This window comes from Rana temporaria, chromosome 4, assembly GCF_905171775.1.
Source record: "Rana temporaria chromosome 4, aRanTem1.1, whole genome shotgun sequence".
NCBI classification, from domain to species: domain Eukaryota; kingdom Metazoa; phylum Chordata; class Amphibia; order Anura; family Ranidae; genus Rana; species Rana temporaria.
The window spans coordinates 433,112,595-433,139,294 of record NC_053492.1 but is presented as its reverse complement, the minus strand read 5'-3'; the positions used below and the strand labels follow the sequence as shown (position 1 = coordinate 433,139,294).

Below are 26,700 nucleotides of genomic sequence, written 5' to 3'. Positions count from 1 at the left end.
TACTCACAATCCGAGGTTCCACTGTATATACTTACTTTTTTCAGCTCCAATTGGGTCATGTGATCCCCTGTGTCATCCAAAGGCAACTGCAGGGAAGAGGAGAGCGCACAGGACAACTGATGGTATTCCTGGGAGCTGCAACGTCATCTATAGGCTCCCATGGCCCATCCATTGTCACTGCTCCCTCTTCTCCCCTGCAGCCACCACAGGCTGACACAGGGAAGCCGCATCATGTGACTGGACTGAAGTGGCCTAAGAATAGGTAAGTATATAAATCTTTCTTACATAGGTTAGCCAGCATAGGTGTTATCGGGGGGAGAAGAATTTTTATGGCTAGGTTTAGCCTGTAATTCTAATTTAAAGTAGAGCTCCACCCAAAAGGGGAAGCTATGTTTGTCTGCTCCTGGTTTTGACAGGTACCCGCTCTCACTTCATCTGGAAGTTCGGCAACCCTCCTACTTACCCTGCAGCTGGCCCAATCAGAGAGCGCAGCATGCTTCACCCACACGCAGTAGGGAACTAGCTGTGAAGCTGCAAGGCTTCACTGCCGATATCTCTTAGTGGAACTTGGCTCGGGCAAGGTTTTTGCGATACGGCACTGTGTCGCTTTAACTGACAATTGCGTGGTTGTGCGATGCTGTACCCAAACAAAATGTGTGTACCCCCCCCAAAATAGAGCTTTTTTTTGGTGGTATTTGATCACCTCTACGGTTTTTATTTGTTTGCTCTATAAACAAAAAAGGGCGACACTTTAGAAAACAAAGCAATATTTTTTACTTTTTGCTATGATAAATATCCCCCCGCCAAATTATAAAAAAATAAAAATGTCTTCCTAAGTTTAGGCCAATATGTATTCTTTTACATATTTTTGGTAAAAAAATTGCAATAAGCATATATTGGTTTGCGCAAAAGTTATAGGCCCGGATCCACAAAGCACTTGCGCCGACGAATCTCCAGATACGCCGCGTAAGTGCAAATATGCGCCGACGTATCTGTGCGCCGGACCCACATACTAAGATACGCCTAAAAACAGGCTTCATCCCACCGACGTAACTTGCCTACGCCAGCGTAGAGTGGGCGCATATTTACGCTGGACGCATTTGGCGCACCCATTGATTTTCCATTCAAATATGCAAATGAGGGAGACACGGCGATTCACGAATGTACGTGCGCCCGACGCAAGTGCGCGTAAGTTATACGTACGTTGTAAAGTTATGCCCCATAAAGGAGGTGTAACTCAGCAGCATCCATGCAAAGGGCTGCACCAGGGAACACAAGCCGGCGTATTTTACGTAGTTTACGTTGGACGTGAATATGGCTGAGCGTAGGTTACGTTCACACTGTAGGCAGTGATCCGACGTATCTTAGGGAGTAGTTCCGACGTGATTCTGAGCATGCGCACTGGGATGCGTCCACGGGACGACGCATGCGCCGTTCGTTATACGTATCTGTCTGGCGCTCGGCCCATCATTTGCATGGGGTCATGCCTCATTTGCATGGCTCATGCCCACTTCCACTTACGCCTAGGAAACCCAGTGTAGATTTGGGAGCACTGGCTTTGTGAATTCAGTGCTTGCCTCTCTGCGCTGTGTTGGCGTAGCGTACAGGAGATACGCTACGGCGGCATAAATGTGCGCCGCTGTCTGTGAATCCGGGCCAAAGTGTCTACAAAATAGGGAATAGAATTATAGCATTCTCCATCCTCCCATGCTGACTAACCTGTGTAATAAAGATGTACAGTGGAACCTCGGATTACGAGCATAATCCGTTCCAGGGGAATGCTCGTAATCCAAAGTACTCGCCTATCAAAGTGAGTTTCCCCATTGAAGTCAATGGAAATGAAAATAATTAGTTCCGCATTGACTTCAATGGGATGCAATACCGCATGCCGCCAGAGGCGGGGGGGGGGGGCGCCGGAGAGCCTCATAAATGGTCAAAAAGGCCACTTCGGCTGACCTCGGCAAACATCGGAAAGACTTCCTACCTGAGATTTGCCGAAGTCAGCCGATTTACTAAAATTGGAGAGTCGGCTCATTCATTGGTTGATTGAAAGCAGCATAGCCATTGGCTCACGCTGCTGTCAATCATATCCAATGACGTGGCACGCCGGGGGCGGAGCCGAGTGATACAGTGAGCGGCTATAGCTGCCGGCTGTATCATGGGAGCGCGCCCGCAAGAACTTACCCCCATTGGAGAGAGCTTGCATGAAGGTGGAAAGTTCTTGCGGGGGGGGAGCCGAGACAGCCGCCGAGGGACCCCAGAAGACCAGGTATGGGGCCACTCTGTGCAAAACGTGCTGCACAGTGGAGGTAAGTATAAGGCCGCGTACACACGACCGGTTTTCTCGGCAGAATCCAGCAAGAAACTCGATGGGAGACGTATTCTGCCGAGAAAACCGGTCCTGTGTACACTTTTCGCCGAGAAACCCGTCGGGAAACTCGTCGAGCCAAAAAGAGAGCATGTTCTCTATTTCCTCGACGGGCAATGGGAAAATTTGGCTCGACAAGTTTTTTGACAGCCGAACATGGAACTCTACGGGGAAAACGATGTGTTTCGCCCGTCGAGTTTCTCGGTCGTGTGTACGCGGCCTAACATGTTTGTTATTTAAAACAAACAAAAAAAAATTCTCTTTAGTGTTCCTTTAAGACATAGGACACTGCAGGCTCCATAACACAGCCTGCATATTTTCAATGGGCCACAAAATGCAGGCCACGGCCACCCCATAGAACATAATGGAGAGTGGATAGCGGTATACACTGCCTGTTATAAATTAGCCGCACACGGCCGGACTCCAAGACGGAAATCTGGCATTTTTTGTTTCCAGCAGAGAACCTCTTCAAAGCTAGATAAAATCATTCTCGATAATAATTCAATATCATCCTTCAAATCATCTGAAATTGTTCTTTGTCCAATAAAGATGAGCACATGGAAGAGAAGCTTCATTAGTCACTAAGAAAAAGTCTAGTAGTAAGCTTTCAGCCAGTTAGAGGATTTCACCACGCTCCCAATCCACTGCACATTACCGAGAAGGGAGACAATCCATCCCCTCATTGCTGAAATCTTTTTTCTTTTTTTTTTCCCTCTTAGGTGCAGCCGGTAATAAAACAATTGTGCTAATGTCAAATTAAATTGGCTATTAGTTGTGGAAGAAGTTTACACCGAATTGCAGCTCTCTGCGAATCCATTAGAAGCCTTTGAGTCGGTGAATTAGGGAAATTAACGTGAGCAATGAATTTAAGGCTAATAAAAATTATTAGGTGTACTGAAATTTCAATGATACTGTCTGGTGCCATAAAGCAAGTCATATCGGGGATCTGCGATGTGTCTTGTTTTTAAATAGAACTTTCATTATGGCGGACATTTTCACCATGGCTGGAGGTTATGCGTAATGCATGTTCTGTACAGTCTAGTGACATGTACCTATTTCCTAAGGTGCGTCTATATATTACTGGCCACTTCCTACAATACACAGAGATAATCACTAGAGATGAGCGGGTTTTGCCAACTTATCAGATTTACATTTACTGACACAACACCCAAAATTTACTGGCACAGACACGTTTTTACTGACATTTCCAAAAGTTACAAAATTACAGTTTTAAGTGCAAATTTCAGTATTTAGGCTACAACAAGTATAATATGCAATTAGCAATGTGATTTAACCACATATACGTCAGCAGAATGGCACGGCTGGGCACATCCACGTACAGGTACGTCCTGTGCTAGTACCTAGCCGTGCGTCGCGACCCGGTCCGAAGCTCCGTGACCGGGACCACGGGACTCGCGGACCCGATCGCCACTGGAGTCCCGCGACCGGTCCCCGGAGCTGAAGAACGAGGAGAGCCGTGTGTAAACACGGCTTCCCCGTTCTTCACTGTGGCGGCAGCATCGATCGTGTCATCCCTTTTATAGGGGGACACAATCGATGACATCACACCTACAGCCACACCCCCCTACAGTTGTAAACACACTTCAGGTCACACATAACCCCATCAGCGCCCCCTGTGGTTAAAATGTGTCAAAATTGTCCGAAGTGCCCGCCATAATGTCGCAGTCACGAAAAAAATCGCTGATCGCCGCCATTAGTAGTAAAACATTTTTTTTTATAAACTATCCCCTATTTTGTAAACGCTATAAATTTTGTGCAAACCAACCGATAAACGCTTATTGCGATTTTTTTTTACCAAAAATAGGTAGAAGAATACGTATCGGCCTAACTGAGGAAAAAAACTTTTTATATATATTTTTGGGGGATATTTATTATTGCAAAAAGTAAAAAATATTGCATTTTTTTCAAAATTGTCGCTCTATTTTTGTTTATAGCGCAAAAAATTAAAACCGCAGAGGTGATCAAATACCACCAAAAGAAAGCTCTATTTGTGGGAAAAAAAGGACGCCAATTTTGTTTGGGAGCCACGTCGCACGGCCGCGCAATTGTCAGTTAAATCGACGTAGTGCCGAATCGCAAAAAGGGGCCTGGTCTATTACCTGCATTTTGGTCCGGGTCTTAAGTGGTTAAGGTAGATATTATGGCAAAAAAAAAATGTTTATTTTATTTTCAGTATACAGTAATACTTTGGTTTGAGAGTAACGTGGTATACGAGCATTTTGCAAGATGAGCAACATTTTTTTTTTAATTGTAACTTGATATGTGAGTGCTGTCTTGCAAGATGAGCAAGAGAAGGTTCGCAGTTTTAACCACTTGCCATCCTGCGGCCGACTATTTACGGCCGCAAGGTGGCTCTGATCTGCCGTTAGGCCGTCAATATACGTCACACAGATGCCGATGCGCGTGCCTTGTCTGTAAACAAGGCAGATCACCGTTCTGTTAGAGGGGGTAGATGGAGATCCTGTGATTCTGCTAAGCAGGAACACGGATCTCTGTCTTCCCCCAGTCAAACCTTCCCCACACAGTAAGTAAGTCCCTAGGAGCACATTTAACCTTTTGATTACCCCTGATGTTAACCCCTTCCCTGCCAGTGTCATTAGTACAGTGGCAGTGCATTTATTAACACTGATCACTGTATTAGTGACACTGGTCCCCAAAAAAGTGTAAAAAGTGTGCGATTTGTCCACCGCAATTTCGCAGTCCCGCTAAAAATCCCTGATCACCGTCATAGTAGTAAAAAAAAAAAAAATCCTTAAATATATCCCATAGATTGTAGATGGTATAACTTTTGCGCAAACCAATCAATATACGCTTATTGGGATTTTTGTTTTACCAAAAATATGTAGCTTAATACATATTGGCCTTAACCACTTAAGCCCCGGACCATATTGCTGGTCAAAGACCAGGCCACTTTTTGCGATTTGGCACTGCGTTACTTTAACTGACAATTGCGCGGTCGTGCGACGTGGCTCCCAAATAAAATCGGCGTCCTTTTTTTCCCCCACAAATAGAGCTATCTTTTGGTGGTATTTGATCACCTCTGTGGTTTTTATTTTTTGCACTATAAACAAAAATAGAGCGCCAATTTTGAAGAAAAAACAATATTTTTTACTTTTTGTTATAATAAATATCCCCAAAAATATATATTAAAAAAATGTTTTTCCTCAGTTTAGACCGATAAGTATACTTCTACCTATTTTTGTTAAAAAAAAATCGCAATATGCATTTATCGATTGGTTTGCGCAAAATCTATAGCGTTTACAAAATAGGGGATAGCATTATGGCATTTTTATAAAAAAAAAAAATGTTTTTACTACTAATGGCGGTGATCAGCGATTTTTTTCGTGACTGCGACATTATGGCGGACACATCGGCCACTTTTGACACATTTTTGGGACCATTGTCATTTTCACAGCGAAAAGTTCTATAAAAATGCACTGATACTGTGAAAATGACAATTGCAGTGAAGGATTTAACCACTAGGGGGCGCTGTAGGGGTTAAGTGTGACCTCATGTGTGTTTCTAACTGTAAGGGGCGGGGCTGGACTTGTGATGTCAGTGATCGTTGTTCCCTAAATCAGTGAACAAACTATCACTGCCACTGCCACAGAGAAGAACGGGGAAGGTTTGTTTACACTCACCTCTCCCCGTTCTTCGGCTCCGGTGACCCGATCGAGGGACACCCGCCACGATCGGGTCAACGGGTCCCGCGGGCGGTGTCACAGAGCTTCGGACTGGGACACGAGCACGCCGGCGGCGGCGCCTTTTTGCGACCCACGGCTGGGCTCTTAAAGGGGATGTATATATACGCCTAAGTGCCCAGCCGTGCCTTTTCTGCCGACGTATATCATCGTGCGGCGGTCCTTAAGTGGTTAAAATGGCCTGTTCATGAAGGGGCGGGACCTTCTGGGACTAAAATGGGTAATATTCAACTGCCATGATGCCGAACATGTGATCAATTATGACTCCAACCATTGGATGGCTTGACAGTTTGGTTGAGAGCACAACCAATGTGACAGTTACATTCCTGACATGTGTCGGGAATGCAGCTGTTTTTTGAGACTCTTAAAACGATTGGTTTACTTCCGCTTTAATTGAACAAGCTGAACTTAGAAACTGATTGGCTACAATCTACACCAGATTTAGTAAATCAGCCACGCTGTTTTAGAAACAATCATCATTTTTTAATTAACATTTTTAATATTTTTTTTAATACATTTTTTGCCTTCTTTTCATCCTTTGTTACAGCTCAGTGCTGCTGACCTCCTGCAGCCACTTTGTAGCCATTACCTGTCTAATGATGGCTGCTTGGCGATTCTCAGGGCCGGTTTCCAAATAGTGACAATAAAAGTAAAATGTCTGTACAATGTGTGTCCTTGGTCTCCATTGGAAGCCAGTGTGACAACACTGGGGAACAATTACGAAAACAGGAACAGAGTGTTGTCACCCTATAAGCAGCACCTGAACAGGAACCTTCTAATGCAGGATCATCAGATATTATTATATAATATCATTTAACATGTTAAAGATTATATGAGATTTTAGTAAATGGTAATCTAGTATCTCCATATCTCTTCCATACAGACAGAAATCTTTTATGATCTGTGACATACTCCCAACCCAATGATAAATCTCACCACGGATTAGTCAGAACGCACTAGGCTGTGCGAATATTAGCCTAGGACAAGCAGTCGCTATAAATAAGCGGTAGTAAAAGCTGGTAGTACATGGGGAATATATAGTCATGATTGTCTGCGTTCATTCATATGGCGAAATGCAAAGCATGTTCCGTCTCCCACGGGCACCTGTATCCCGCTCCTACACAACCCATCCTACGCCCCGGAGAGAGCACTAAAATGGAAATGCTGCTCTTGCACTTCCCTCCCAACAGCATCTGTTAATTCACTCCATTTATAAAATACATATTGACAAAGACAACTGAACAGGGACAAAGGAGATTTGATTTGGTGTGAGAAAGTCAATTCAATGTTATTTTGTTAAAGGACGCCGTGCTTGGCAAATACGTGTTTAACAACGAAGTGGGGAGATGCGTCTGGTCAACGCTGATGATCGCAATAAGACAACTACAATAGAATTTCTTTGCATTAAATATCACATTTTATTTTTTCTTATTTATAGATGTTCCTGAAAATTTCACTGCTGACTCCTTCCATTCTAATGGAAAATAAATCTTTTTTTTTTTTTTTTATTTGCAAAAATTAAAAACCTACACTATATTGTCAAAAGTATTGGGACACCTGCCTTTACACACACAGTGGCGTATCTAGGGTATGGCAACCATGACAAGTGCCATGGGGAGGGGGTGGCAAAAAGCCACCCCCCGCATGAAAAAAAAAACACCCGCCCTCCTGTGGCCGCCTCCCGCACTAATGTAGCTCCTGGCATTGCGGCCGGCCTGCTGAAGCACGGCACTGGCACAGCAATTGCTAATATTGCTACTTGGCCTGGGGAGGGGAGTGACAGGCACCCCCATGACGGCCGATGACTGGTCATTGATGGCACAGTGGCTGCTTTTGATGGGCCCCTCCCCAAAAATATTCAGCAGCAGCCGCCAGTGGTCCCCAGTGTCCCTCTCAGGGCCAGATTAAGAACATCATGGGCCTGGTGCTGAGGATTTTGGTGGGGCCTTTTAGGCTGCATTCACACCTCCGCGACAAGTAACGCCGCGTACGCGGCGTATTTTGCCGCGAATAGTGTAACTTTTTCTTTACAAATCCTTCCTATTGCTTTGTATGGCCGAACGCCAATGCCGCCTGAAAAAAAGGGTCCGGGACTTTTTTTATGCCGCAGGTGTACGGCGTCTATGAGATGTGAACCATCTCATAGACAGCAATGGGAATTCTCCCCTCCAGCGGCACGAGCGGCCGGCGTCGGGCGTTTTGTCGTGGAGGTGTGAATGGGGTGTAATAAATAATAAATAAATGCGTGGGAATGACATGAACGCAGCCCAGCCAAGGCAAGTGACCAAAGGCACAGAACCCAGAAGGAAGACCGGGTGAAGATGGAAGTGTCCAGGCCCCGCCTGATTCATCGCAACACTGGAGGGCTCAGTCTGAAAATTGAAGTGTACACTAATGTGCTAATATGCTGTGCATACTTGTACGTTGTGGCATAACCTACCCCAGGGCCTCTAAAAAGTAGTAATGTCAGGAAAGTTTACTACCGCTTTATTATCACAGGATCCCAGGAGCCTCTCATGGGGCCCCCTACTGACCCGGTGGACGGTGGCCCTTGGGCAGTGCCTAAGTGCACAGTTGCCAATATTTAAAAAATATTTTCAGGGCCACTTTTTTATATAAGTGCTATATTTAGAGTAGCAGAAACCCCCCGATGTTCCTCTATACATCATAGTAGTAATCACAAAATTAAATGAGTACTAATAATGGGGCAGAACAAATATGAGAACTGATATTTCCTTTAGTTGAACTAACAAAAGTGTGTCCATTCTAGAGCTGGTAACATTGAGGATATTCAGTATAATTTTAAAGAACTGTTTTTGTGGGTAAGCGACATAGGGGAGGAGTATGGACGGTATATAAGTGGGAAGTATGTGCAGGTGAGAGAGAGGAATGTGGAGGGTCTAACAGTGGGCACTATGTACAGGAGAGGAGTACAAAGGGTACGGAAAAAAGCACTATGTACAGGAGAGGAGTGTGAAGGGTATGACAATGGGCAGTATGTACAGGAAGAGTGAGGGGTATGACAGAGGGTAGTACGTACCAGAGAGAAGTGTGGAGGGTATGATGGGGCAGTATGTACAGGAGAGGAGTGTGGAGGGTATGACAGTGGGCAGTATGTACAGGAGAGGAATGTAGACGGTATGATAGTGGGCTCTATGTATAGGAGAGGAGTGTGGAGGGTATGACAGTGAACACTATGTATAGGAGAGGAGTGTGGAGGGTATGACAGTGGGCACTATGTATAGGAGAGGAGTGTGGAGGGTATGACAGTGAGCAGTATGTACAGGAGAGGAGTGTGGAGGGTGCGACAGTGGGCACTAAGTACAGGAGAGAAGTGTATGACAGCAGGCACTATGTACAGGAGAGGAGTGTGAAGGGTATGACAGTGGGCGCTATGTATAGGAGAGGAGTGTGGAGGGTATGATAGTGGGCACTATGTACAGGAGAGGAGTGTGTAGGGTATGACAGTGGGTACTATGTATAGGAGAGAAGTGTGGAGAGTATGACAGTGGGCACTATGTACAGGAGAGGAGTGTGGAGAGTATGACATTGAGCACTATGTACAGGAGTGGAAGGATATTTAGGGACTGAGTAGTGGTTAAGCGGGTCATACATGGATTGAAATTACGCCAATTATGCAGAGACCAGCCATAGTCAATCTATGTATGGGCTAGCTGGTTTTACACAAGTCAATCTATTAATCAACTTGAGTACAACCAGCCTGTTTTTTTTTTCTTAAAACAATCAGTGTTGCCAGCTAAAGTTAGCAACACTGATCATTGTACGCACTGGCAGAACACAATAACACTGCAGGAGTGATTCCCCCATCCACAGGTCAGCAGGTGAGAGGGTGTGTGGGGACAGGCTGGGGAGAGATACTAGTCAGTGGCTGGGTAGGCACTGGTAGTATCAGAGCCAGATACACACAGGTTACATACGCCACGATCGTTAGAGCGAGAACAATAATTCTAGTACTAGACCTCCTCTGTAACTCTAAACATGTAACCTAAAAAAATGTAAAGCATCGCATAGGATACCAAAAAAAATTGTGCTAACTTAACTAACTAACTGTTTTTTTTAATAAATGAAATTTTTTTTTTCCAAAAAAACATGTTTGAAAAATTGCTGCGCAAATACCGTGCTAGAGCTGCACAATTAATCGTTAAAAAAATCGTGATCTCGATTCAACCCCCCTGACGATCTTCAATGCAGAGTTTGCTGATTCTTTCATATAACAAGTGGAGAGACTTACAGCTGTCAAAAGAAAATATCTGGGCAGTCTGCCAAGTTTTTAAAAGGAAACATTGTAACTGACACTTCCTTCTTAGATCAAAGGGATACACTTCTGTGTGTAAAGAAAAAATCTGGGCAGTCTGCGAAGTTTGTAAACAAAATGAAACATTGTAACTAACTAACATTGTAACTAAATTTAACCACTTAAAGTCCAACACTTGTTTCTTAAGTTAGAAAGCAATATTATTTGCTAGAAAATTACTTGGAACCGCCAAACATTATATATATTTTAGCAGAGACTCTAGGGAATACAATGGCTATTGCTGCAATATGTTATGTCACACTGCATTTTCCCACTTCAATGAATAATAAAAACCATAAAAACAAAACAGTGAAGTTAGCCCTTTTTTTTTTTTTTTTTTTTTGTTTTAATGTGAAAGATGATGTTACGCCGCAACAATCGTGAGAGAATCGTGATCTATCTTCTAAGCAAAAAAATTGCAATTCTCATTTTAGCCAGAATCGTGCAGCTCTGTACCCTGCAACATAAAAAGTGCAAAGACCACCATAGAGTAATTTTCTAGCAAAAAACAAATGATGATTTTTACATGTAGTAGAGAAGTGTCAGAATTGGCCTGGGTGGCAAGGGGTTAATTACCATGAGTAATATACAAATAATAATTATAAGCCCTGTGATCCTATCAGTCTGCTGTAGTGTGTCAGCTTGTATTTATATTGGTCGCTCTGAATGTAGCTTCTGACAGGCTGTGCAAGCAGGCCCGTATCTCCGGAACCATAAATGATAGCCGTCCCATATTTTAACCAGTTGTGGGGTAGCTCTTCCCATGCCTACCCCCAAATGTGGGGTTTCTGTGACCTCTGGTCATCGAGCTACAACCCCCCAAATTCGATCTTGGAAAAAAAAATTATTAAAAAAAAAAAAAATTTTTTTTTTTTTTATTCTTTTTTTTGGGCAAATGGGCCTATCTTGAGAAAGGGGCCTGGAGCTGCAGCTCCATCAGCCCCATTGTTAATCCGGCCCTGGTCCCTCTCTGTCCTCGTCGCACTGCGTCCCTCCCTGTCCCTGGTTATCTGAAAGGTTTCAAATGTTTTGACAGGGGCGCAGTTTCAGTGCTTGCCATGGGCGCCATTTTCAATAGATACACCTCTGCACACACATGAACTTTAATGGCATCCCAGTCTTCGTCCGTAGGGTTCAATATTGTGTTGGCTCACCCTTTGCAGTTATAACCGCTTCAACTCTTCTGGGAAGGCTGTCCACAAGGTTTAGGAGTGTGTCTATGGGGATGTTTGACATTTTTTCCAAAAGAGCATTTGTGAGGTTAGGCACTGATATTGGACAAAAAAGGCCTGGCTCGTGGTCTTCGCTCTAATTCATCCAAAAGGTGTTCTATCAGTTTGAGGTCAGGACTCTGTGCAGGCAAGTCAAGGTCCTCCACCCCAAACTAGCTCATCCATGTCTTTATGGACATTGCTTTGTACACTGGTGTGCAGTCATTTTGGAACAGGAAGGGGCCATCCCCCAAACTGTTACCACAAAGTTGGGAGCGTGAAATAGTCCAAAATGACTTGGAGAGTTCCCTTCACTGGAACTAAGGGGCCAAGCCCAACCCCACACCATAATCCCCCCTCAGCCAAATTTTTTGGACCAGTGTACAAAGCACGAGCGTGAGCTGACATACAGCTATGGCGATTTGTTCAGGAGAGCCAACCTGCCGCTGTATAACGACGGCGGCTGGTCAGCTAGTGGTTAATGCAAGTAAATAGCATAGGGTAACACATACCCCATCTGGTAAGGACAGTATTAGTGGGAGGGAAAGTGTAGGGTCTGCAACACCTCTGGACATCCTCCAGCTTGGGCACGAGACAGCCAGGCTGAATTCTGCCCTTTTTCTGTCTCTCAGAATTCTGCCCTCTTAACAGATGGCTGAAACCTGGTCTCTTCCGGTTTCTGGAAACCGTGAGCGTACCCGGTTGGGCAGACTTCCCGTTGGGTTTGTTGGGAATTGTTGCTATATTACGTCAATACAATTTTCAGTTATCTTTGCACCTGACTGTGTGAATTATCGCCTCCACACCACACTGCACCCCACTTACAAACCACCCAAGATTCCATTGCATCTATGCCCCGCTTTAGAGTTGCTGTATTCAACACCTAAGTAATTCCTAAGTAGTTCCAATGAGGCTGCTCTCAGCAACAATAGGGTGCCCCTTATCTAGAGGACCCACATTTTAAAATCAAACTGTAAATGGTCTAATGAGAGTGCCAGGCCAAACATCTAGGAATCATTACTATTTTTGATTTTATCCAATTTCAGTAAGTGACCTGCCTCATATAAAGTCCCATGACCACTGTCCTATGTTTGTGTATATTTAGAAATGGAGGCACTTCACTGTGTATGCTTCAGATCATATCTTCCTTTTCTTTCTATTATATTTTAAAATTAAGTATTTTTTACATTTTTTTTGGAGCCGGTTGTGCAGGGGGGGGGGGGGCTGGGTTTGGCGAAATATCAGGGGTCTAAGCCTAATCCAACCTCCCAAACCCCAGATGACGTCAGCACTGCAGACAGTTTGGCACCTCCCTCAAGTGGGCACCCGGGGAATGTTCCCCCATGCACCCCTCCTAGTTTCGGCCCTGCTGCCAAACCGGAGCCAGTGTGCCAAGTGACAATTTCAGTGAGGTAGGAATCCAACCCTCATTTGTTCTTGTGTTAGGAATAAAAACCTGGCAGGGGTTCCTTATCCAACTAGAGTGTGCGTATTTAGTTGTCTATCTTCTAGTCAAGACAGGAAGCCCAATGGTCATCTAAAGTAGAGTGAGGCCCCGTACACACGACCGAGTTTCTCGGCAGAATTCAGCCAGAAACTCGGTCCGAGCCGTATTCTGCCGAGAAACCCGGCCGTGTCTACACTTTCGGCCGAGGAAGCCGACGAGGATCTCGGCGAGGAAATAGAGAACATGTTCTCTATTTCCTCGTTGTTCAATGGGAAATTTCGGCTCGCCGAGATCCTCGGCGGCTTCACAAGGAACTCGACGAGCAAAACGATGTGTTTTGCCCGTCGAGTTCCTCGGACGTGTGTACGGGGCCTGACAGTCAGGCTGCTAATTGCAAGGAAATGGCTTAACACTGTCATCCTGCAACAGGAAGTGCTGCTACTGGAAGGCTCTCCAGGTAAGAAACAACGTTGCAACAGATTTAAGAAAAAGGTTTTACCATTTTTGAATTTTTTTGCACACATGCTGAAAAAATCATTTTAGTCCTGAAGATTTCATAAACCCCCCAAAACCTTATATATATATATTTATGAAAGCAGACATCGTAGAGAATAAAACAGTGGTAGTTACAATTTTTTTATGTCACACAATATTACAAAGAAAAACGCAACATATCACTGAAAAACGTACTAAAGTCAATTTTTGGGCACACAAATGCAATAAATTACCCAATTGTTTGGTAAAATATAAAAGATGAGGGGGCACCGAGAAAATAGATACCCAACATGTCAAACCTTAAATTTGCGTGCACCTGTGAAATGGCGGCAAACTTCAGTACCCTAAATTTTATATAGGCACACTTCAAAAGCCCCCTTTAGGCCATCATGTTAAATTTACAGAGGGGTTCTGGTGCTAGAAATATTGCTCTCACTTTGGTGTGCGTAGGAACATGTAACGTGTTTTGCAATCAGCGTTTTCACTCGTAGGCGCCTCTGACGCGTGCATTTTGTTTGTCAGATTTACACACAATCTTGGTGGCTATCTATAGCCATCAGGAGGGTGTGTAAAACCCCCGTACGGACCTGCCAGTGAAGGGGTTAAGTGTATGTCAAGGCATAAAATATTGCATTACATAGAACACAGTCTTCTCTTCATACGCTATACATAGATCGAATGTCAGACAATTTCTGCTGAATCAGCCAAAATTATTTCTATAGGTGGCCATGTTGGCACCACCCGCTCCACCACAAGTACATTTTCAATCGCTTTTGTCAAAGAAGCTAGGTGGAAAATTCTCAGATGAGTAGCAAATGTACATCAGAAACCACTGTTTGTGTGTTTTGACAGCTGTGTGTGCCAGCTGTCAGAATACCATAGCTAATAGTCAGGTTCATCCATCCATGCTGTTTAGTGTGGACGGAGTAATCAAGTGATCAAGTGATACCTTAGTGTGTATGACCAGCATTAGATTAAATCTTTCCTGCTTTTCTCTTGATACATATTTGTTTGATCTGATCGTAATTTCCCGTAGTTAGTCCTAGCCAGGGGCAGACTGACCATTGAGTCACTCGGGCACTGCCCGAGGGCCCCATGCCACTAGGGGGCCCTATCAGGGTTGCCAGGCTCAGCAAAACCAGGGACAGTATGTAAAAATCTATGTTCTTTTTACATCTGTCCCTGATATGTCCGAAACCAACATGCTTTTGATGTGAAAATCCAGAGATTTTAGCTTCTCCGCCTCTGCACTGCCTCCTGGCGTGGTGGCCATCTGTAAGCCCGGGGGCCCCCTAATCTTCTATTGCCCGGGGGCCCCATGAGTTGTCAGTCTGCCCCTGGTCCTAGCCAGGGCTGGACTGGGACAGAAATTTGGCCCTGGACTTCATCCAGACTGGCCCACTTTGACACGTCTCTCCCATGGCGGCCGGACAACTCCCGCACCCCCCCCCCCCGGCCACCCAAGCCTCCTCTCCCCCTTCACTAGCCACTAGCCATTATTTCACCCGGGGGAAAAAATCAGTTCGACCCCCCCCCCCCCATTGGACATGATTAGGCAGAAGTGAGAAACTCCCAGGCCATAGCTGTTGACTCAGCTGTCTGTCCCCTCCCCGCATGCTCCTCTGTCATCCCCACATGCTCCTCTGGTCCTCCCCCTGCTTCTTTGTTCCCCCCAGGTGAGCGCTGCGGGGAGGGAGAGACAAAGGAGCGGAGGGGGGGCAGCAGTCCACTGTCACTGAAGCCGGCCCACTGAGCCATCGGCCCACCGGGAAACTCCCTGTAGTCCCAATGGCCAGTCCATCCCTGGTCCTAGCACACCATGCTGTATGATGTCCCCCCACTAATGATTCTACAGAATTTCTGTACACACCTCTGGATTGCCTGTAGATCGATCCTGTCTCCTTGTCACCACAGCAGATGGAGTTTTGGGGCACAGTTTTTCCTCCACAGCACTGCTGGTTGTAGCCATCATAGAAGATCTCTCCACAGCACATCTGGGACCCAGACACTGAATATGGATACCCACCACAGCAAGAATCTCCTTCACCAATCGACACTTCATTGTGAATGCCATCATAGCAGCAGACCTCTCCTGTTCAACAAATACAAAGTACAACCTTTTATATACACATACACATTTGGTGATCAACTAATTTAAAGTAGAACTATAGACAAAACCTTTTGTATAGAGTGAGGCCTCGTACACACGACCGAGTTTCTCGGCAAAAAACAGCAAGAATCTTGCTGGGAGATATTTTTTTGCCGAGGAAACCGGTCGTGTCTACATTTTCGTCGAGGAAACTGTCGAGAACCTCGACGAGCCAAAAAGAGAGCAAGTTCTCTATTTTCTCGGCGGGAGTCTGATTTGGCTCGTCGAGATCCTCGACGGGCTGGTTTTCAATGAGAAACTCGAACGTGTGTATGCTAAGAAACCCGCGCTTGCTCAGATTAAAGTATGAGACGGGAGTAAAAGTAGCATTTGTAATGGAGATAACACATTTTTCACTCTGTAACAGACTGAAAAGTGCAAATCGTCTCTTACCAAACTTTTATTTAACACGCAAACACATGTAATTAGCAAAACCAGCCCCAAGAGTTTAGCCAGTGGAATCGAACTTCCCCTGCCATTGTATATGTTGTATGTCACCGCGTTTGAGAACGAGGAGATTTTGGCTTGACTGTGTCTACGCAAAGCAAGCTTGTCGAGTTCCTCGACAAGCCTAACAAGGAACTCTACGAGGAACTTGATGTGTTTCGCCTGTCGAGTTTCTCAGTTGTGTGTACGAGGCCTAAGGGAGCGTTATAACCCCTGTCAGAATTTTTTTCGCCATATGTGTCCCATTGGGAAGATTTCCCTTAATTTTCTGTCCCCAAGGCAATTAGGAAGTGAGAGGAAATCCCTGCAAATTAAAGAAAATTCCTTGGGGACCCCCTGGTCATTAGAACTAGTGTCCCCATTGGAAGATTTCCCCTGGGGACAACCCAGATTTTCTTTTACCTTCACTGTCAATGGGAATGGTAAATGGGACAAATAGAGGGGGAATCTCCCTAACGGGGAAACTGACAGGTGTTCTAATCCCTCGCCACTTTATCCAAAACCAAATATATACAGTGGAACCTCGGATTACGAGCATAATCAGTTCCAGGAGAATGCTCGTATTCCAAAGTACTTGCATATCAAAGCGAGTTTCCCCATAGAAGTCAATGGAAACGAAAATAATTTGTTCCACATTGACTTCAATGGCATGCAATACCGCATGTGGCCAGAGGTGGGGGGCCGCCGGAGAGCCTCGGAAACACCTGGAAAGGCCCGAGGACAGCTCGGCTGAACTCAGAAAGGCTCGGGAAAGAAGTATTTCTGAGGTTTTCCAAGCATTTCCGAACGACTCAGATTGGCTGCACTCGGCTCCGCTCGTCTCTTTTTGGCTCCGGTGCCGCCCATCTCAGGCCAAAAGCAGTAGTGCACACCGCTTTGGCTTGAATCCTGCTCATTTTGCGAGATAACACTCGCAAACCGAGTCAGGATTTTTCAAAATACAGTGCTCGTATTGCGAAATGCTCGTTGACCGCGTTACTCGCAATCCGAGGTTCCACTGATTATATTTATTTATATATATATATATATATATATATATATATATATATATATATATATATTTCAGAGGTTGATTTTCCCAATCTCAATGTCTATTCTAGTGAAAATGTGTATATTTATTATACATCTTGTTTGGCTGCCATCATAGGTTTTGTAAAAATGGGAAGTGCAAAACCACATGTCTAACTACTACCTATCCCACAAGGTAGAACTTTGGCATAAACCAACCCCCTTCACCCCACTTGCCTCCACCACAGTATCCTACAGTGCAGCAACACTGGCAGCTCATTGGCTAGTAGATAGGCAACTCCAATGAATTGTGGTATACCGGGGGTGGGGGGCAAAGCTCTACATCAGCGGTGCCCAAACTTTTGACCTTCCTGGGCCACATTGGAAGAAGAGGAATTGTCTTGGGCCACATAAAACAATAATGCCGCGTACACACAATCATTTTTTGGCATGAAAAAAAACATCGTTTTTAAAAACGTCATTTAAAATGATCATGTGTGGGCTTCACATCGTTTTTCGGCTTCTGAAAAAAAATAGTTTTTCGGGTTGTAAAAAATGATTGTGTGTGGGCAAAAACAATGTTTTAAACCCGCGCATGCCCAGAAGCGAGTTATTAGACGGGAGCGCTCGTTCAGGTAAAACTACCATTCATAATGGAGTAAGCACATTAATCACGCTGTAACAGACAAAAAAGAGCGAATCATCTTCTTCTAACAAGGAATCAGCTAAAGCAGCCCAAAGGCAAATAGAACTTCCCCTTTAGAGTGCCGTTGTACGTGTTGTACGTCACCGCGCTTTGTTCATCATTTTTCAAAAACGATGGCGTGTTGGCAACATCGTTTTTAATGATGAAGTTGAAAAAACTTCGTTTTTTGGACATGCTGAAAAACGAAGTTTTTTTTCATTCCGAAAAGCGAACGTGTGTACGCGGCATTAGAATAACTGATGAGCAGAAAAAGTTGGGCAGATCACAGGTTAACGATCACTGATATAGATAATGTACCCATCTGAGTAATAAAACTTTATTATTTTTTGTGATATTTTGTCATCTAAAAGTAAAAGAGGGCAGCATAAAACTAGCGTGAAATTTGACACTGTTTTTGATAAACTAACGCATCAATGTTTGGTTGGATGGATGTGGTAGAAATTCTTAATAAATTCTCTAGGTGCTCATCAGATATTTTGGTTCTAGTTTTGTCTTCATCCTCAAACAGTCGCTCACATATATGGGTTCTGCTGCAAACTGATGACCTGAATAAGGTGTGATTGTGAAGAGTGGGAGATTTGTGTTTGAAAATATAACATTTTAAAAAGTCCAGTAAAGAAACACTGTCAATTTTTTCTTTGGCCACATGCATTCACCAAGTGAAAAAGCATTTTTACAAAAAATTCCAAAACAAAATCAACACTTTTAGGTAAGTTTATGATTTTGGACAGCCCTGCTCTATATGCTGAATGCTGGCTTTGTATTTAGACCAAAAAAAACTAATTTCTACCATCGTTGTGCCAACTCATATGGACTAAAATTAGTGTGATGTGTGGTTTTGCATTGTTGGTTCTCTGTAATGCCACGTACACACCATCACTTTATGTGATAAAAAAAACAACGTTTTTAAAAACGTCACTTTAAATGACCGTGTGTGGGGGAAAACGTTGTTTTATGTCTTGTAAAAAACGACAAAAAAAAATTGAAGCATGCTTCAATTTTATGTGTCGTTTTTCAAAACGTCGTTTTTTACTTCACAGAAATTGACCGTGTGTAGCAAAAAACGTTGTTTAAAACAATGTTTTTACACCCGCGCATGCCCAGAAGCTAGTTATAAAGCGAGCTTCAATGGAAAAACGTGGTGAACGTAACCTCGCTTTGCTAGAGCATTGTGAAAAAACGATGGTGTATTGGCAACTTCGTCTTTGAAAATTGAAGTTTCAAAAACGTCGTTTTTTACTTCACAGAAAATTTTGTTTTTTTTCATCACATAAAGTGATGGTGTGTATGCGGCATAAGGCTTGATTCACACCTATGCATTTTTAGTGCTTTTTGCATTTTGCAGATTTGCTCTGCAGAACATGTTCCATAGGAAACCATGTTAAAAAGACTGTAATGCAAATCTGCAAAATGCAAAAAGCACTAAAAATGCATAGATGTGAATCAGGCCTCAGTGCAAATTTAAAACTACTGATGTGCTAAGAAGTGTCAAGAAGGGCTACATTTCTGTGTTCTTGTGTGCTGATGGTCATGTTGTAACCTTTAGCACCTACTGGTCACTACTTTGCACTGCAGCTCAGGTCTGTGCTGTGCACACCTGCTCCCATTAGTGGGCTTTAAAGCAAGACCAGAGCTTTATGTCTGCACCTGATCAGCAGGTTTTTGTCTGTTTTCTCTTCCACAAATAGACATTTGTCTTTCTCTGACTTCTGTCTGACTGCCTTTGCCTTGGATTATTCCTGTGTATTGTTTGGACTAGGTTTGTACCCAGCTTGTGCTCATCCCGACCTTTTACCTTTGCCATTACCAGTTATTGCTCCATTGACCTGTCTAGAACCTGGAATTTGTTTGTCTGCGCCTGACCTGGCCATCAGCCTGCTGACTCTGCTCCTATCTGTCATTTGCTCTGCCCATCTGGCTCCAACATCTGTTCTGCCTGTTGTCGCCTGTTGCCCCGGGCAACAAGGAGGGTCTAACGCACCCAATGACACATGGCAGACCTGTTTTTTTTACAACAATTATCCTTTGGCATATTGTCAATGGCTCAGCTTCTTCCCTCAGTTATGATCCAGGTCAACCAGGGCCATTGCCATCCATTATGATCCAGGTCTGCCTGCCATTACCTTGGTCTGGTCCTCTGGTTTTGGGTGAATTTCTTTATACTCTAATTTCATCAACGTCCTCAAAAATCATGATGCAAATGACACGTACAGGAGCTACCCCTCCATCCCCACCAACTGTCCTAAAGATAGGCGACGACACCCTAAAATGTGTAAGGAATCATCTTTTATCCTGAACTTGAGGCTAAAAAGGTATTATGGGGTTTATCTACTAAAGCTGAAAGGTGCAAAATCTGGTGCAGCTCTGCATAGAAACCAATCAGCTTCAATGTTTTTTTGTTTTGTCAAAGCTTAATTGAACAAACTGAAGTTAGAAGCTGATTGTCTACCATGCACAGCTGTGCCTTATTTTGCCCTCTCCAGTTTTAGTAAATCAGCCTCATTGTCTACATACAAATGGTATTTATATTATTATTTGAATCTTGATGTCCATTGTTGCAAAGTTACACACAGTAGGCGAGGTTGAAAAAGTCCATGAAGTCCAACCTATGTGTGTGATTTTATGTCAGTATTACATTGTATATCCCTGTGTGTTGTGGTCGTCCAGGTTCTTATCTAATAGTTTTTTGAAATTATCGATGCTCCCCTCTGAAACCACTGCCTGTGGAAGAGAATTCCACATCCTAACTGATTTTACAGTAAAGAACCCTCTTTGCAGTTTAAGGATAAACAGCTTTTCTTCTAGTTTTTGTGAATGGCCACATGTCTTATTAAATTCCGTTTGTAGAAAAATGTTATCCCTATTGTGGGGTCACCAGTACAGTATTTATACATTTAAATCATATCCCCTCTCAAGCGTCTCTTCAGAGAGAATAAGTTCAGTGCTCGTAACCTATCCTCATAACTAATATCCTCCAGACCCTTTATTAGCTTTGTTGCCCTTCTCTGGACTCTCTCCAGTTCCAGCACATCCTTCCTGAGGACTGGTTACCAGAACTGGACAGCAAACTCCAGGTGCAGCCGGACCAGAGTCTTGTAGAGCGGGAGAATTATTGTTTTATCTCTGGAGTTAATCCCCTTTTTAATGCATGCCAATATTCTGTTTGCTTTGCTTGCAGAAGCTTGGCATTGCATGCAATTGCTGAGCCTGCCATCTACTAGGACCCCCAGGTCCTTTTCCATCCTATATTTCCGAGAGGTTCTCCTCTAGGGGGTAGATTGCATTCATGTTTTTGCCACCCAAATGTATTATTTACATTTTTTTCACATTAAACATCATTTGCCATGTAGTTGCCCACCCCATTCATTTGTTCAGATCTTTTTGCAAGGTTTCCACATCCTGCAGAGAAGTTATTGCCCTGCTTAGCTTAGTATCATCCGAAAATACAGAGATTGAGCTGTTTATCTCATCCTCAAGGGCGTTTATGAATAAATTAACCACTTCCCGCCCGGTCAATAGTCAATTGACGTACGGGAAGTGGTTGTGAAATCCTGACTGGACGTCTATTGACGTCCTGCAGGATTACATGCCGGCGCGCGCCCGTGGGGGTGCGCAGCGCGGCGATCGGTGATGCGGGGGTGTCAGTCTGACACCCTTCATCTCCGATCTCGGTAAAGAGCCTCCGGCGGAACCACGGCTGATCACGATGTAAACAGGAAGAGCCGTTGATCGGCTCTTCCTCACTCGCGTCTGAGAGACGCGAGTAGAGGAGAGCCGATCGGCGGCTCTCCTGACAGGGGGGGTTCACGCTGATTGTTTATCAGCGCAGCCCCCCCTCGGATGCCAACACTGGACCACCAGGGAGTGCCCCCTGGTGCTCAATATAGCACACAAATGTCACAAAAAAATAAAACAATAAAAAAATTAACACAATCGATGCCAAATGGGCACTGACTGGCAACATGGGCACTGACTGAAATTATGCCCAGCAATGCCATCAGTGCCACCCCTCAGTGTCCATCAGTGCCACCCAGTGTCCATCAGTGCCACCTCTTAGTACCCATCTATGCCCAGTGCCCACCTATCAGTGCCCATCAGTACCACCCATAAGTGCCACCCATGAGTGCCCATCAGTGCCGCCTATCAGTGCCCATCAGTGCCACCTATGAGTGCCCATCAGTGCCGCCTATGAATTCCCATCAGTGCATCTTAACAGCGCCACCTATCAGTGCCCATCAGTGCCACCTATCGGTGCCCATCAGTGCCACCTCATCGGTGGGCCCATCAGTGCCACCTCATCGGTGCCCATCAGTGCCACCTCATCAGTGCCGATCAGTGCCGACATATCAGTGCCCATAATTGAAGAAGAAAACTTACTTATTTACAAAAAAATTAACAGAAAAAAATAAAAACTTCCTTGGGCAGGAAGGTGCGTAAGTGCCTGGTATGGAAGTGGTTAAATAGGATTGGTCCCAAGACAGAAGCCTGGGGGACTCCACTTTTAACCCCTGACCATTCCAAGTACTCCCCATTTATCACTACCCTCTGAATTAGCCCCTGTAGCCATTTTTCAATCCATGTACTCGTCCTATGGTCCATGCCTTACTTTGTACAGTAAACGTTTATGGGGAACTGTATCACATGTCTGCAAAAAACAGATACACTATGTCTACGGGCCTTCCTTTACCTAGATGGCAGCTCACCTCCTCATAGAAGGTTAATAGATTGGTTTGGCAAGAATGATTCTTCATGACTCAATGCCGAGTACTGCTAATGATACCATTGTCATTACTAAAATCTTGTATATAGTTCCTTATGCCGCGTACACACCATCACTTTATGTGATGAAAAAAAACGACACTTTCTGTGAAGTAAAAAACGAAGTTTTTGAAACTTCAATTTTCAAAGACGAAGTTGCCTACACACCATTGTTTTCTCACAATGATCTTGCAAAGTGAGGTTACGTTCCACCACGTTTTACCATTGAAGCTTGCTTCTGGGCATGCGTGGATGAAAAAACGTCTTAGAAAACGACGTTTTTTGCTACACACGGTCAATTTCTGTGAAGTAAAAAGTGCACTTTTGAAAAACGACACATAAAATTGAAGCATGCTTCAATTTTTTTTGGTCGTTTTTTACAAGACATAAAACGACGTTTTCCCACACACACGGTCAATTAAAGTGACGTTTTTAAAAACGTCATTTTTTTTCATCACATAAAGTGATGGTGTGTACGCGGCATAATGATCCTCTCCAAGAGCTTGCATACAATCAATGTTAGGCTAACTGATCTGTAATTCCCAGGGATGTAACTTGGCCCTTTTTTAATATTGGTGCTATGTTGGCTTTTCTCCAATCAGCTGGTACCATTACAGTCAGTAGACTGTTCGTAAAAATTGGGACCGGTGGTCTGGCAATTACTTGACTGAGTTCCTTGAGGACCCTCGGGTGCAAGCCATCTGGTCCCAGTGACATATTAATGTTAAGTTTTTCAAGTCTATTTCTAATTCTGTCCTCTGTTAGCCATGAGGGTGCTTCCTGTGATATGTCTACTCTAGAGGATAAGCATTGCAGATTTGGTTACTGAAGCCCTCCAATTCCCTTGTGAAGACTAAGGAGAAGAATGAATTCAATACCTTCGCCATCTCTCCATCATTAGTAAATAGATTCCCTTCACCATTCTTTATGGGACCAATATGATATGACCTCCCTTTCTTACTATTTATGTACTTAAAGAATTTCTTGGGATTTTTTTTACTCTCCTCCGCTGTGTGCCTTTCGTGTTCTATCTTAGCCGCTCTGATTGCACTCTTACATTTCTTGTTGCATTCTTTGTACAGTTGGAATGCTGATGATGATCCCTCAGCCTTATATTTTTTGAAGGCCTTCTTCTTTTGCTTTTATATGCATTTTTACGTTGGAGTTAAGTCACCCAGGACTTTTATTAGCTCCTTTAATATGTATTTCCCATTGGGATGCACTGGCTAATGCCCTTATTTAATATGCTCTTAAAGCATACCCATTTTTCCTTTGTGTTTTTATTGTTCCTAACATTTTATCCCAATTATTATCTTCTAGCAAGGATCGTAGTTTAGGGAAGTTGGCTCTGTTGAAATTCAGTGTCTTTGTATTCCCCTTATGTTTCCTATTTGTGTGATTTATACTAAAACGAATTGACCTGTGATCGCTTTTTCCTAAATTGCACCATATTTCCACATCCAAAATCAGGTCTGTGTTGTTGGTAATCAGTAGGTCTAGTAATCTGACCCATGAAATTATCCTGCAAGACATTTTAGGATCTGGCGAGCCTTAGGCCGGGTACTCACGACCAAACATGTATGGTGAAAGCGGTCCGTCGGACCGTTTTCACCATACATGTCTGCCAGAGGGCTTCTGTACGATGGTTGTACACACCATCGTACAGAAGTCCGCGCGTAAACAATACGCGGGGCGTGTCCGCGGTGTCGCCGCGTCGATGACGCGGTGTCGCCGCGACAATGACGCGGCGACGTGGGCGGCCCGCCTTTAAAATGCTTCCACGCATGCGTCGAAGTCATTCGACGCATGCGAGGGACGGCGGGCGCCTGGACATGTACGGTAGGTCTGTACTGACGACCGTACATGTCCGAGCGGGCAGAATTCCAGCGGACTGTTTTAAAACAAGTCCAGGAATATTTGTCTGCTGGGAAAAGGCCCGGCGGGCAAATGTTTGCTGGAATTCGGCCCGCTCGCGCCCACACACGACCAAACATGTCTGCTGAAACTGGCCTGCGGGCCAGTTTCAGCAGACATGTTTGCTCGTGAGTATGGGGCCTAAGATGAATGCGCGGTTCCTTCCACACAGTCTATGTCTGGATAATTAAAATCCGCATTATGATGACACTTCCCACTCTTGCCGCTAATCCAAATTGTAATAGGAGGTCTGCCTGCTCCCTCTGGTTAGGGGGCCTATAGCATACTCCCAGTATTACTTTCCCCTTGATCCCTTAGTGATGTCATCTCTCACATTCACTTGTACATCATTTTTGATATACAGGCATACCCCTCCCCCTTTTGTACCCTCTCTATCCCTGCGATATAGAGAATACCATTAAATGGTTGCCAGCCAATCATGAGAGCTGCCGAACCAAGTCTCTGTAATTCCTACAAAATCTAAATCCACCTTGTACAACAGTAGTTCTTGTTCTCCCGTCTTGTCCGCCAGACAAGATGGGAGAACTAGAACTACTGTATTTCTTCCTGAGCTATGCAGTAATCCAGTATTAAACAAGCTCTTTACTTTACCTCAGGGACTTCCTTTGATAAAGACCAGTGAGTGCTGCTTTCTTCTTCTGCAGGGTGACTGGTCTTGTATCTGCCCCCTTCCTATAGTGGGTGGACCTGCTGGCTCCCGCTCATGGCTCCTGTCTTTGCACAGGCTATGTGCAGCACAGTGATGATGTCACCACTATTTAATAAAGTAATATCTGGGCTTGAAAAGGTGCATCCGAGCTACTACCTCCTGTGTAATGCCTGGTGAGCCTCAAGAACACAGCACACAGGGAGAAAGACTGGTGCCATGGAAGTCGGCTAAAACATTAACAATTGTATGTGAACAGCAGTCAAAAAAGCCAACACATTTTGGCCATCAGGCCTTAATCATGACCATGATTAACCACTTGAGATCCAGCCTATTGCCTAAAGACGGCCACAAGGTGGCTCTCAATTGCCGGGAGGATGTCTTTAGACGTCCTCGGCTCCTCCGGCCACTGGGGGTGCGCGCGAGCACCGCCGGCGGCATGCACGCGCCCCCTGCCGCATCACTGGGATGCCGATGCGCGTGCCTGGCGGCCGCGATGTCCGCCAGGCACCCGCGATTGCCGGTTACACAGACAAGGACGTGGATCTGTGTGTGTGTAAACACACAGATCCACGCCCTGTCAGGGAGAGAGGAGACTGATCCTGTGTCCCTTGTACATAGGGACACAGATCGGTCACCTCCCCCAGTCAGTCACCTCCCCCCACAGTTAGAAACACCATGCAGGGTACACATTTAACCCCTTCCTCGCCCCCTAGTGTTAACCCCTTCCCTGCCAGTCACATTTATACAGTAATTGGTGCATATTTATAGCACCAATCGCTGTATAAATGTGAATGGTCCCAAAAATTTGTCAAAAGTGTCCGATGTATCCGCCATAAGGTCGCAGTCCCAAAAAAAAAAAATCGCAGATCGCCGCCATTACTAATAAAAAAAAATAATAAAAAAATAATAATAATTATGTCCCCTATTTTGTAGGCGCTATAACTTTTGCGCAAACCAGACGCTTATTGCGATTTTTTTTCTTTTTTTTTTACCAAAAATATGTAGAAGAATATGTATCGGCCTAAACTGAGGAAACATTTTTTTTTTCAAAATTGTCGCATTTTTTTGTTTATAGCGCAAAAAATAAAAACCGCAGAGGTGATCAAATACCACCAAAAGAAAGCTCTATTTGTGGGAAAAAAAGGACATCAATTTTGTTTGGGAGCCGCGCAATTGTCAGTTAAAGCGACGCAGTGCCGGAAGCTGAAATTTCGCCTGGGCAGGAGGGGGTATATGTGCCCAGTAAGCAAGTGGTTAAGGTCTGATGGCCGAAACGCGTTGGATTTTTGACTGTTCACATGCTATAATAAAACAATGTTTTAGCTGACTTCCGTGCACCAAACCTTTTTCCTTTTTTGCATGAATATCTGGGCTTGCAGATGTATTTGGTGCACACAAAATGGTTTCTATAATTTTTGGCTGTTGAGAAATATATTTGGGAGGAAGATTTTGTGCCCACGGTTCACCTTTAAAGAATAATAATGCCCACA

General features: G+C 44.3%; 1 protein-coding gene across 1 annotated transcript in view; it reads right to left on the bottom strand.

The window, feature by feature from the left end:
* USH2A (usherin) overlaps positions 1–26,700 on the bottom strand; it is a 1,018,338-nt gene that overhangs the window by 259,445 nt on the left and 732,193 nt on the right. The window contains exon 50 of the mRNA XM_040347840.1: positions 15,429–15,650. Within this exon, the coding sequence (XP_040203774.1) occupies positions 15,429–15,650 (222 nt within the window). The remainder of the gene's footprint in view (positions 1–15,428; positions 15,651–26,700) is intronic.